This window comes from Mycteria americana, chromosome 15 (assembly GCF_035582795.1).
Source record: "Mycteria americana isolate JAX WOST 10 ecotype Jacksonville Zoo and Gardens chromosome 15, USCA_MyAme_1.0, whole genome shotgun sequence".
Classification (NCBI taxonomy): domain Eukaryota; kingdom Metazoa; phylum Chordata; class Aves; order Ciconiiformes; family Ciconiidae; genus Mycteria; species Mycteria americana.
The window spans coordinates 13,297,798-13,311,051 of NC_134379.1; the positions used below are offsets into that span (position 1 = coordinate 13,297,798).

General features: G+C 56.5%; 1 protein-coding gene across 2 annotated transcripts in view; it reads left to right on the forward strand.

The window, feature by feature from the left end:
- Window positions 1-439: 439 nt before the first annotated feature.
- The window catches only part of STX1A (syntaxin 1A), a 94,563-nt gene continuing 81,748 nt past the window's right edge, over window positions 440-13,254 (forward strand). For both annotated transcript variants that reach the window (XM_075518454.1, XM_075518452.1), the window contains exon 1: window positions 440-522. In XM_075518454.1, the coding sequence (XP_075374569.1) occupies window positions 493-522 (30 nt within the window). In that variant the 5' untranslated portion in view covers window positions 440-492. The remainder of the gene's footprint in view (window positions 523-13,254) is intronic.

A 13,254-nucleotide genomic window follows, 5' to 3' on the forward strand; every position in this document is an offset into this window, starting at 1 on the left:
TGTGGCCCTCCCAGGTGTGCCCCCTCTGGCATGAGACCCCACGTGCTTCCCCGTTTGAACCCCGCTCCGGTGACTCCCCCCAGTGTTGATCCTCCCGGTGTGAGACCCCGTGTGCCCCCCGGGTGTCAACCCCCGGGGACTCCTCCCCTTTGACCCCCCGCAGCTGTGTCCTCCCCAGCTGTGCCCCCTCTTCGGTGTTCCCCCCCCCGCGGTTGAGACCCCCGGTGTGAGACCCCATGTGTCCCCCCCCGCCGTGTGACCCCAAGGTGTGACCCCCCGGCGCCCCTTCCGGCAGTGCCCTCCCCCGTCGCACCCCTCGGACACCGGCCCGGCAGGACGCCTCCGCGCCCCCCCGCCGCCGGCCCCGGCCCCGGCCCCGGCCCCGGCCCGCTCCCGCCGCCGCTCCGCTCCGCCCGCCTGCGCGCATGTGCCGCGCCCGCCCCTCCCCCGCGCGGCGGCCGGACCCAGCGGCGGCGGCGGCGGCCGGGCAGGATGAAGGACCGGACCGGGGAGCTGCGCGCCGTGAGTGGGGGGCGCCGGCCGCGGGGGGGGGGGTGCGGGCAGCGCGGGCAGCGCCTCTGCCCCTGCTCGGGGACCGCCCGGCGCCGCCTCGTCTCCCCTCCTCGGGCCGGGGACCGCCGTGCCCCGAGCGGCGGCGCCGGAGGGGGCTGGGCTGGGGGGGGGGGCCGGGGCCGAGTCCCCCCGGCCCTCGCGGGGGTGTCGGGGCGGGAGCGGGGACCCCCGGGCTGCGCCCCCCCTCCCGCCCCCCCCCGCCCCCGCGGGCCGATCCGGTTCCCCCCGGCGCCGGGCGGCTGCGGCTCCCGGGCGGGCGGTGCGAGCCGCGGGCCCTGCCCCGGGGGACCCCATCTCCCCCGGCACCGGGTGACCGTCTGCCCGGGGAGCCGAGCCGGCTGAAAGCGATCCCAGGCGGAAAAAAGTAAATAAAAATGTTTATTTTTACCCGGCGCAAGGAGGGCAGCTCCCGGCGGGGATGCTGCGGGCAGAGGATGCCCCGCGGGCAGCAGGGCCCTGCCCGTGCCGGTGCCCACCCGGTGCCGTCCCCTGCCCCGGCCGCCCCGCTCTGCACCCGTTTTGCTTTTTCATCCTCCTGGCTCTGCTGATGTCATCTGGCCTGGGAAGAGCCCGGGGCCGCGCAGCCCTGCGGGTGCTGCCTCGCCGGGGGGACGCCAGCCGGTGCCCGGTGCCCCCCGCTGCCCTCCGCCACCCGGGCCCGCCACCTCCGCTGCCGCTGCAAACGGCCGCTTGGCGCCCGGTGCCGTGACCCGGGGGTCCTGCCGAGGCCGCGGGGGTGAGCGGGGCGTCGGGCACCGTCTGCGGCTGCAGCCTGTCCCGGGGGAGCGCCGGGGCCCGGCGGCACCCGCGCTCTGCCCCGCCGGTGGGGCACTCACCGCCCCTCGGAGACCCCCCGCGGGTCACGGGGGCTTGGGTGGCGGAGAGCAGGCAGCAGCTTCGATGCGTGCCGCGGCGGAGCCCCTCGCTGCCCCTTCGCTGCCTGTCCCCTTGCCTGCCGGGGACTGCGGCGGCGGCACCGCCCGCGCGGGCACCGGGACCCCCCTCGCTCCCGCTGGGCGTGCGGCCGGGCCCTGCAGCGTGCGGCGGGCAGCGGGGATGCCCGGGGGGGGCGAGAGCCTGAAATCCCAGGGTGCTGCTCCAGCATCCAGCCTTCCGCCTCATGCCAGCACACCAGCGCTTGCTTTGCAGCTTTTTATTGGGCTTTTTTTTTTTTTTTTTAATTACTTCACGATTGGGTCTTCCGAGCCACCTGGGAGGTGAGCTGGGGGTGCGCAGAGGGGGCGGCGAGTGGGTGTCCGGCCGCGCCATCTGTGCTCCATCCCTGGGGTGGTGACCTGCAGGAGGGGAGGGGGTGACCCAGGCGTGGAGTGAGGGGTAGTGGGGACGGCTGTGGGTGCCCAGGCCGGCTGGTCCCCGCAGACACCACTGGAATTGCTTCAGCCGGGAGTTTGGCTCGGTCTGGAAAGCACCAGGAGGACAGAGCTGGGGTGACGCCAGCAAGGGAACGAGGGGGTGGCTGTCGATGCTGGAGGTGGAAGGGGCTATATAAAGCACAAGTGCACCCTCCCCGCTCAGCCGGAGTGCCTGGAAAGCACCCAAACAGGGGACTCTTTCTCCACCAGCAGCGCAGGCTGTGAAATAGGATTGGAAAATAGGCTTTTTAATAATAATAGTAAAAACCAGCCCCGTGAATGTCCTCTTGGCAGCCGGTGCTGGCTGAGAAGTGATGCTGTAGAGTATTTTAAAATCTCTCAATTCCTTTAAATATGTCTTAGGAAAAATAAAGTGCATTTTTGCCTCACTGCTGCTGATATTCCTTATTCAGCAGCCTAATGCTGAAGGGCTGCGCAGCCCCCAGGTGCAGCATCCTCCCCGGGGCTCCCTGCTGCATCCGAGGGCTCCTGGGGATGGAGGTCTGGTTTGGAGCATCCGGATGCCCTGGAGCTGAGCCTGGCAGGGCTGCGGGGAGTGGGGCAACGCGCGTGGGAAACGTGGATTTACAGCCTTGGTGGTGGCAGTCACCTGGGAGGAGTGAGATGCTGCAGTGGACAGAGTATGGGGATTGTTTGGGCTTGTTTTTTCTGTGCTGCCAGTAGCCAGCGTCATTAATAGCTCAGTCCAGTTTCTTCCTGTTTTAATACAGTATCTAAATTCTGCCAGGGATGATAAAAAAGAAGAATTAAAAAAAAAAAGAGCTGGCTTTATTGGAGCTGAGGAGGGGATGCAGGGCTTTCACTGCTGTGCGGAACAAGAGCTTCATGTCTTAATGGGATTTTTAAAATGGTACTTGAAATTCAAAATGCTAATCTTGTGTCTTTTCTGAACCTTGGCTCTCTGGTTGTGTTCAAACTCACTTGAGCTTATCTAGTGCCCTGGGGGTGGTGGTGCCCCCAGGTCTGCTCTGAACCAGTGACAGGAAATTTAGCTTACAGCTTACGGCTGAAAAATGTCCTTTTGTTGTGGAGGAAGAGCAGCCGAGGACTGGCCATGAAGGATGCCCGGAATGAGACCAGCAGAGCTTTGCTCTCAAGCTGCTCGTGGGTAGGCGCCATGGCTCTGGCCACGGGTGGTGTTTCCTGCCCATCCAGAGCAGAGCTGGAGCTGGTCCCCTTCCCCAAAACCCCCAAAAGCATCCCCTTCTGCTGCAGTTGTCCCTCTACAGTGTTGGTGACAGAGCAGGGATGGGACAAAAATTATCTGAAAAATAATTTATTTTGCTTTTGGGACAGTCTCTAAGCTGCTTCTCCCTGTGCTCCAGGCACCTACAATGTCTTGATTTAGGCTCGGCTTGTGTTGTGTCCTACAAAGCTTGAGGAGAGCTGGTGCTGAGGGTGCTACATTATAGAGCCATCAGCCACTGCGGATGGAGGAAGAGCCTGAAGCTCGGCTCAACGTGCGGGGGCTCTGCTGTCCTGGCTCAGCAGGGCACCACGGCCAGGGTGTGACGAGATGGTGCATGCATGCAGGACTGTGAGGGTCACACACTGCTTCATCCTGCCTGGGAGGTGACAGCTCAGTTTGGGTGAGATGTCGGATTTCCAGGGTGTGAGACAGGTCCAAATGGTAAAATAATTATGAGTGATGTTCTGAGAGAGAGCAGGAGGAGGTGAGGGAGATGTGCAAGTATCATAGGATCACAGAGTGGTTTGGGTTGGAAGGGACCTTCAAAGATGATCCAGTCCAACCCCCCTGCCATGGGCAGGGACATCTTCCACTAGATCAGGTTGCTCAAAGCCCCGTCCAGCCTGACCTTGAACACTTCCAGGGATGGGGCATCCACAGCTTCAGTGGGCAACCTGTGCCAGTGTCTCACCACCCTCATCGTCAAACGTTTCTTCCCTATGTCCAACCTGACCCCACCCTCGTTCAGACCCCTTGTCCTGTTACTGCAGGCCCTGGTCAAAAGTCTCTCTCCCTCTTTCCTACAAGCCCCCTTTAAGTACTGAGCAGCCGCAGTAAGGTCTCCCTGGAGCCGTCTCTTCTCCAGGCTGCACAACCCCAACTCTGTCAGCCTTTCTCCATAGCAGAGGTGTCCCAGCCCTCGGACCATTTTGGTGGCCTCCTCTGGACCCGCTCTACCAGGTCCATGTCTGTCTTGTGCTGGGGACCCCAGAGCTGGACGCAGTGCTCCAGGGGGGTCTTGGGAGAGGGGAGCAGAGGGGGAGCATCCCCTCCCTCGACCTGCTGGCCATGCTGCTGGTGATGCAGCCCAGGAGATGCTTGGACTTATGGGCTGCAAGTTCACATTGCTGGCTCATGTCCCATTTGTCACCCACCAGTGTCCCCCAGTCCTTCTCCACAGTGTGCTCTCCATCCATCCCTCCATCCATCCCTCCATCCCCCAGTCTGTGCTGGTACTGGGGATTGCCCTGACCCAGGTGCAGGACCTTGCCCTTGGCCTGGTTGAACTTCATGAGGTTCACATGGATCCACTCCTCCAGCCTGTCCAGGTCCCTCTGGATACCACCCCTTCCCTCCAGTCCCGCTGTCTGTTTCATTGATGAAGATACTGGGCAGGCCGTGGAAGTGGCATTTGGCAATTCCTGGTCCCTGGTCCCAGAGTGCCCTGTTTCCAGCAAAACTCAGTTCCCCATTGCTGAAGCAGTGAGATGGTGCCAAGGAGCTGCAGGCTGCTGTGAGATGCCTGCCCCGGGCCAGGAGAGGGGGTTTCGAGGGGACACGGGCACTGGAGCAGCTCGAGGGGTCAGTGGCTGGATGGACCTGGATGGTTTGGGTCAGGGTTGCTGTTGCTGGAGGAGCTCCACGCATTTGGCATTAAGAAACGTGTGGCTGAGTGATTTCAGGATGATAGGACTCTGCTGTCAACATTTCATACAGCCAATTAGCAGAATTTCCAATAGTTATTGATTTTTAGTGACTGTAGCAGTTGCTGGGCTCTGACTGGGCTGGGAAAGACCATTTATCGGTTGACAGATCCTCTCCCCATTCCCTACCAGGCAGTGCTCGCCTGATGTTTTATCTTGCAACTACATGATGGAAGTGTTCCTTGAGACTCTAGGGTGGACGCTGCCCAAATCATGTGTTCGGGCACTGTGGGGAGAGGTTAGGCAAGGCCACCGTGCTTGCAGGACGGTGTCCAGGCCTGGCAGGTTTCAGTGCTGGCAGAAGCTCCCCCAGCATGTCGAGGACCTTCTCTGGAGTGGTGACAGGAGAAGAAGGACAGTTTGGACCTGGAGGTCCCCCTTTGGCCCCCAGCACGGACCTTGTGTAGTGGGACTCATTGTCTGTCTAAGACCGGGTGGGCTTGGAGGTGGTTGTAGGACCAAAGCCTCAACGTTTGCTTGCAACGAAGCAAGTGTACAAAGTGGTGGTCACGTTTCTGGTGACCTTCCTGTTGGGTCTAAAGGCTTGCCTTGCTGAAATGAGTGTTAATTGAGAATAGTTCCTCTGGGGTTTGAAGAATTGCTCTTTATTTCATGTCTAGCTTTTGTTTCTCATCATACCTTGTTTTTGAGTAAGGAGCTGTTTCCCAACCCACACCAATGGGAGAGGCACGGGGGCAAAACCAGACCTGCTTTTGCACATCTCCAGCTTGCAGAAATTGTTGAAATGGTTTTGCAGGGCCCTCTCCTGTGCCTGTCGCTCCTGTCTGGCAGCCGTTTTCAGGTGCCTTTCTCCAGCCATATCCATGTGTTTGTGCTGCGCCATTGTCCTCCCCAGCTGGCTGAAACCCCCTGCTCCTGCCTGCCTGCCTGCCACGTCTCTGTTCCAAGTGTTGCCTCCTGCCCGTGGGAGTTGCGGGGAGGTGTGCGTTAAAAATAAAAGGAGAAAGAAAGCAAGGTCAGCTCCAGGTCCAGCTCCATAGATCCACCCTCTTCCCTCCTGCCACAGCTCAAATCTGCAGCGTGGCCCCCCAGGACTCACAGGCAGACCTTGCTCCATCCCCTCTTGTTAATAATCCTGTGCTGCTCCCGCTGATGATTTCTCTCTCAGGTGTACAAACGTGAAGTCAGCCAAAGTTGCTGTTTGCAGCAGGAGTCGGGTCTCGTCGATCTCTGTCTGGGCAGCGGGGCTTTTCCGGAGCCCCCCCCCCCCGATGCAAAAGTCCCTGCTGACTCCGGAGATAGATATATTTGCTTATTTAAATGCTGTCTTCCTTTCCTTTTTTTAACCCTCTTTGTTGCCCGGCATGCTTTTGAGCTCTTCTATTCAACCGGAAGGGTCGTGTAAATAATTCAGCTTCCCGTCTTCCCTCACCCGTTGGGGACCCAGGGCTGTCACGTGGCGGGTGGCAGCCAGCAGCTCCGTATTGCATGTCCGCAGCCTGCACAGCCGCCTGGTCTGGCTGTAATTGGCGGGGTGGGTAGTGATGCTGAAAAGCTTATTTTCTGGGGGCTGGAAGGAGCAAAACTGCTGTGGAAGGCTGTGCACCATGGCTTCCCTTGGACCATGCCTGGCCTGACCGTCTCCCTCCCGTGAGGGTGTGTCTCCAGGGCAGAGAAGCTGCTTTACCTGCTCCCTTGTGATCCTGGAGAGTGGGAGGGGGTGAGACACGGGTGAGTCCTTGCTCCTTGGGGTCTGCCGGGCCTGTCAGCTGGGCATGGCAGAAGATAACGGAGGTGATGTAGAGTGAGCCCACAATCCCTGCCTTCCACACTCTCCATCTGAGACATTCTTCTGCTCCCCAGCAGTTGTGGGGTCCCAGGTGTCCCTGTGCTGCAGGGATGCCATTAGCAGCAGCAGGCACGCACCCGAGTAGGGCAAGCCAAAGAAAACTTAAAATTGGGAAGACCCTTTGATGTGCTTTAAACACAGCAGCATGCAAAGCCTAGCCTCTGGGTCAGCTCTGGATGGTATTTCATGTCCCCACCCCAGGAGGAGACTGGGGTCTGCAGTGGGGGTCTGCACCCCGCAGGGAAGTGGGGCGATGGATGGGGGCTTGGAGGACAGATGGGCTCAGTCCCCACCGGCACCGGCCTCGCAGGGGGATGCTGAGCGCCGGCGTACCTTGGTGTCTGCTGGGGAGCTCAAGGTCCAGTGCGGTGGGGGCTTGGTCGTCCCACTGAAGTCAACCTGAATGCAGAAATACTCTGTGCCTCTTGAAACCCAGGGCCATACTGTGGATGCCGAAGGGTAATGAGACATTGCGTTCGCAAGCCATGTATCTTGGCTGCGTGCTGGATGTCTAAAAGGGCTTGAGCCAAAGAGGTTTAGACTAGTTCCCGTTGTTTTAATTGCAAGTGTCTTTGTCTTTGTCTTTGTGCGAGCTGCTCGGAAGCTATACAAATGTTTGTTTTGCTATGTATCTCCCCGTTAACAAGATTTCTCAGGAAATATGCAAAATTATCACTACAGGCAGAACATGTACAGTAAGGCTCATTAAGCTAAGTACTGTGATAAATTGCTACTTCCAGAAAATTATGTATATTAGAAAAAAGGAGGAGAGTGAGCCCAAGTGGAAGACCCGGGAAGACAGAGTGTGCGGTAACATCCTGGCTCCAGGCAGCTGGAGGGTGACCTGAGCAAACCCACAGCAGGGGACAGCTGAATGTCCTTGGACCGTGGCATCTGTGGAATTATCCTTAGAGGAGATGCATGGGGAGGGGAAGGCAAGTGGAGAAGGACGGCATGGGAAACAGAAACAGAGCGATGCTGTGTCAGGACCAGACCAGGCATAAAGCCAACGGGACTGTCTTTACTTAGAAAAAATATAAACCGAGGCAACTCTGGAAGCACAAGGAGTAGAAAGTTTTCCTAAGCTGGAAGGTGGGGGAGAGGGCAGGGGCAATGTGCCACATGCTGCCTGTGTCTCTGCCTTCAGTGGCCAGCGGCAGGGCTGGTGTCTGAAATGTGGGTGCTGCCTTGCCCCCCAAAGGAGGGAGCAGACTAATGGCTGTGAGCAGAGGACAGGCTGTGGCATGTGGTGTGTCGTATGATCGCAGAATGGTTTGGGTTGGAAGGGACCTTCAAAGATGATCCAGTCCAACCCCCCTGCCATGGGCAGGGACATCTTCCACTAGACCAGGTTGCTCAAAGCCCCATCCAGCCTGACCTTGAACACTTCCAGGGATGGGGCATCCACAGCTTCAATGGGCAACCTGTGCCAGTGTCTCACCACCCTCATCGTCAAACATTTCTTCCCTATGTCCAACCTGACCCCACCCTCGTTCAGACCCCTTGTCCTGTCACTGCAGGCCCTGGTCAAAAGTCTCTCTCCCTCTTTCCTACAAGCCCCCTTTAAGTACTGAGCAGCCGCAGTAAGGTCTCCCTGGAGCTGTCTCTTCTCCAGGCTGCACAACCCCAACTCTGTCAGCCTTTCTCCATAGCAGAGGTGTCCCAGCCCTCGGACCATTTTGGTGGCCTCCTCTGGACCCGCTCTACCAGGTCCATGTCTGTCTTGTGCTGGGGACCCCAGAGCTGGACACAGTGCTCCAGGGGGGTCTTGGGAGAGGGGAGCAGAGGGGGAGCATCCCCTCCCTCGACCTGCTGGCTATGCTGCTGGTGATGCAGCCCATATGTCTTTTTATGTGATGCTGGCATGGTATGTGGTGATGTTTGGGAGGTGATGATGTCAACCTGGAGGCACTCTGCTGCCATTCCTGTAGAAGGCCATAGGCATGGCGCTTCTCTACTGCACTTCTCCATTACCTGCTCCACACTACTGTGTTTGAAAGTTGGCAGGAAGAAAGTTTCTTTAAGACCTCAAATCTGCAGGACTGATGCTGACCCTGTGCAAGCAGCTCCAGGTGACTGGCTTAACCAGGCATCCTTGAATGTGGGCTGTGATAAGAAACCCACCGTGAATCCACTTTAATTTTGGTGCTCACCTTTTCTTGAGCTGTGTACCTGTGTTGTCTAGTTCAAGTTTTGTAAATAGATGTTTTATTTGCTTTTCTTTAACCTGCCTTGAATACAAGCAGATCGTACGTGCTCAGGTCCTACATGAGAGATGTCCTGAAGCAACTTTCAGCCTTCTTCCTTGTGATACCCTGAGTATTTCCAGTGGAGGTGCAGGAGATACCCCTGTACAGCCACTCTCCTCTGGCAGGAGGGTCTCTTCCTCTGTCACCTTTTGCAGGAGCCTTGGAAGCAGTGAGTGGAGCCCAGGGCATCTGCTGATTGCTGGCCAAAAAATGTCCTTGGGGGCATCCAGAGGAGAATGGGAAGTCCTTCTGCTGCAGCAGCTGTGGAGAGGTCAGGCTAAGGAAAAACTTCCCCTCAGTCACTGAGGGTACTGGCACTGCCCGTGGGGAGAGGTTGTCCAGGTACCTTTGAGGTTGAGGCCAATGCCGTGTGTGTGGTTGCATTCAAGACCTTGCTGTTGCACACAACCTCTTTGGTCCGTTTCACAACCTTGTCGAGATCTGTTGTAGAGAAGTTCCTGGGCCGTGCTGCCATTGGACAGCCATTGCAGGACCACAGTCATCGAATTGTTGAATGGTTTGTGTTGGAAAGGACCTTCAAAGATCATCTTGTCCAACCCCATTGCCATGGGCAGGGACATCTTCCACTAGATCAGGTCTTGACTGGGTTGTAAAATTCCAAATCTCCTGCCCAGAATTATTTGTGTTCATTTGCTCTTAGGCCAGTGTTCTTCCACTGGAGAAGGTTCCTCCTCCCTGCAGCCTGCTTCTCTGGCGTCCACCGGTACCTTGGTGTTCACCGCCAGGCACAGGGAACAAACCCGGGCTGCGTAGCATCAAAATCTGCTGCAAGATGAGACTGAGCTTTCTGTTAACAGTGCGGTATTTCAGTTTCTAGTGGATACTTACAGACCTGGGTTTCTTCTCATGGGAACTAACTAAAGAATAATTAAAAATAAAATCCTCTGCTCACGTTGTCCTGTGAGTTTTCAGAAGCTCACTGCCAGCCATGGCCACTTCCTGTCGTACAGTACTTCTGCTGTGATGTCTGCTGCGGATTTTCTAGTATTAAGTCTTCCTTTTTATCTGCCATTGCTTTCAGATCTTCCATCAAGTCCTGCCAGATTTTGGGTTTGTGGTGTATGAAACTACTGTTCACTTTGGTTTTCCAGAAGACATTTGCCTTCTGGGAGGGTCGGTGTCTCACCTGGATGGTGCTAAGGTTCCTTTATATGGTCTAGGCAAGAGCACCAAAGAAATGTCATTCCCATGTTTGAGCATTCATTACCATTTGAGCAACCTGGTCTAGTGGAAGATGTCCCTGCCCATGGCAGGGGGGTTGGACTGGAGGATCTTTGAAGGTCCCTTCCAAACCAACATGTTCCATGAGTGTCTGTAGGCAGTGCAGTCTGATTTGAAGGATAACCATTTTATGGACTGCCTTGATTTTCATGTGTTGATCCTCTTCTGGTGACACAGGCCATGGGAGCTGTGGTGCCACCTGCATTGCCTCCTCTGCCTGCAGCTTTCCTTCTCTTTTCGCCAGCAGCTTCCTGGTACAGACCTCGCGGTCACTGGTGGGCATCACCAGGGCTTGGCATCAATCGTAGAGCACTTGGTAGACACCAGAGCATGGTGGTGATCCTGGTAGAAACCTCTCCGAGTGCTGACCCTTGTGAATACGTGGTGGGGTGGAGAGGATAGACAAGTACAGTGGCTGCAGGTGCTTCTGCTGCCTGCGTGAAGCTCTGGTCTGCCCAGAAGCCATAGCAAGGATGGTGCCACCGTTAGGAGGATGTTAAGAAATTAATTTCAGATGAATTAAGTCTGTCTGCTGTTTTTCACCCAAATTATTCCTTAGCCATGATTGCAAATTTGTAAAGTATTGACTGTAAAGTATCGATGCCTTTCCAGTAGGTCACAGATCTGTCCATGTTCTAGAGCTACAGGAGGAGGTTGGTGAACTCAGCTCCTTGTCCTCTGCAGGACTGGAGGCACCTCTGTCACCTCTGACATTTGTTCTTAATAGTTAAGTGGAATTTTACATGCCTGCTTCTAAAACTGAGCTTAAGAATTGACCACGGCTCTGATAAAAGGGTTGGGCTTCATGCCAACGGCTGGTAACGTAATTCTGCAGCAATGAAAGCCAACACCTAAGGACAAAACTCTTGGAAATCTTGTTCTCCCTTGCACTGCTAGTGTTGGAAATTGGAAACGCCTACTGACTCATGCAGATATTGCTGAATGCTAAAGTCATTTGTGCTTTGAGCTTTTATTCATCAAAAAGTTGTTAGTGGGAAGTATGGGCTGGTTTTGGTGGATATTGGAATTGGACATAGCTGACATGTCTATTGGACATGTGCTATAAAATACCCAGTTTATTACGTTGCATAGTTGTATTATATATAGAGTCTGTAAAAAATGCTAAGACTGAGGCTGTAGGTAATTTAAGCCATGGTCTCAGGTGGTTCAGCTCTCTAGGGCTCTCTCCCAGGAGCAGGCCCTCTGGCTGTCCTCGTCCTCAGCCTTGTCACCACCTCCCTGAAAACCCTCCAGAGCAGGACTTCTGCCTCTGAACTCCTGAGGAAAGACTTGGTTTGGCTGCTGCAAAGCACTAAAGCAAACCCTAAGGTGTGAAGGGTCAACGCAGCCTCCCAGGATGAGGGTGGTGGTAGTTTGGTGGGTAGGAGACCCGTGAGTGCTTTGGACCTTGTTCACATGAAACTTCAGCAGCAGAGCCACAGTAAGTGGCTCTGCTGCTGCCAAGCATCGCAGAGCTGGGCTGGGATGTTTCCAGGGATCTGGGCATCCATACACTTTAATACGTGTCCTGTAGGCTTTTTAAGATGGCTGAGAAGAGATCTTGGTGCAGCTCACTGCTGAGTTATTCTGACCTCGTCCTTCTTCTCAGTGACGTGCACAGCCGCACACTGGAGCCGTGGGGAATGAGCTGCTGCAGGAGCTGTCGGGTGCTGACAGCAATGCCCTGGGCTCGAGGACTTGGACACGGGGAACAAGGTGACTGGCGTTGGACCCCTGTGTGCCGCTCCGTGTAGGGACACGGTCCCAGCCACAACCAACTGCTGCTCAGGGAGCATCCCCCCACCGAGCAGCCTTGTGTTGTGCATCCCATGGGATGCTTTGGTTTTGGCACAGAAAGGGCAGTCATTTTGCAAAGAAAGTCAAGCCCAGATGGCTGAAATTTCTCAGGCTGGGCAGATCAGTGTGGAGGTGTCCATTAAATAAAAAAAACCCAGATTCAGCCTGGAAGCAAAGCCAGCGAGCATCATCCTGCATCTCTTAGGGACGAGGCCTTTTTTTGCTTAACTTAATGGTCCCTAAAGCGGGGGGTAGCAGCTGTTGTGGCTTTTTCCTTTCGTTGTGCTTTTGTGAAGCTTGCCTTATCTCTGGTGGGAATGGGAGGCAGTCCCTGGCGTTGGACCCTGCAGCCCGGCGTGGCGGCTGGAGGCAGGGCTAGGACTCACTGCCTTCTGCCTGCTGCCTGCTTGTGCACACGGGCGTTTCCTAGGAAAGGGTTGGCTGGCGTGGTTGTGAGTGCCGCCGGCAGGGCTTGGCGGAGGGATGAGCCGGGGGGTCAGCATGGGATACAGAGGTGCACAGTGCTGGCCGAGCCAGTTGCTCCTTTGCCCTGGCATGGCTCTGCTGCCTGTACCGGCTCCGCAGATGCATCTGGACACGGTCAAATTCATCTGCAACGATAACAGAAGAGGGCAGGAGCTAAAGCCTGCGCATAGCCACTGCTGAGATAATAGAGACCTTGTTACGCCCTGCCACAGTTCATTCTTGCCTGCCACCTCTTGCTTTTCAGAGGAGAGCAGGCTTCAGGTCTTTTTGGTTGGTTTGTGCTCCTCTGCCATCTTCCAGAAAGCGCCTGCAGAGGGAACAGGGCTGGTTTGAACTGAAGGGATGTAATCTGCTTGATAATGAATTTATTAGCGGTGTGCTTGTTGCAAAACCCACAGAGCTGGGATGCTCCAGGGCTCTGGACCATCTTCCCACCCACTTTGCCAGGGAAGGTATTGCAGCTTGGCTCTGCCTTCTCTTGGGATTTCGGCCCTTGTGGAGGGGCACATTTAACCCTGTGAGGGCCTGAAAGGTGCTGGAGGAGCTCTGGCTGACCTGCCCTCCCCATCCCGCTCCCCGCGCTCAGCAGCACTGGAGGCACCAGGGAGGCAGGGGCTCCCAGAGCCATCCGTGCTGCCAGCATGCTGCTTGCTGCGCTGCCCGCTGCTTGGCCTCCGGTGGGCTGGAGAAATAAAAAACCCTGTGAAAGAAGGGTTATCTTCACCTACCCTGTGTGGGGAGCGAAAGCCTGGAGACCTCAGGTCCCTGGTGCTGCCTGAAAGTGCCCAAGGCAGGAGCGGGTGTCGAGGGA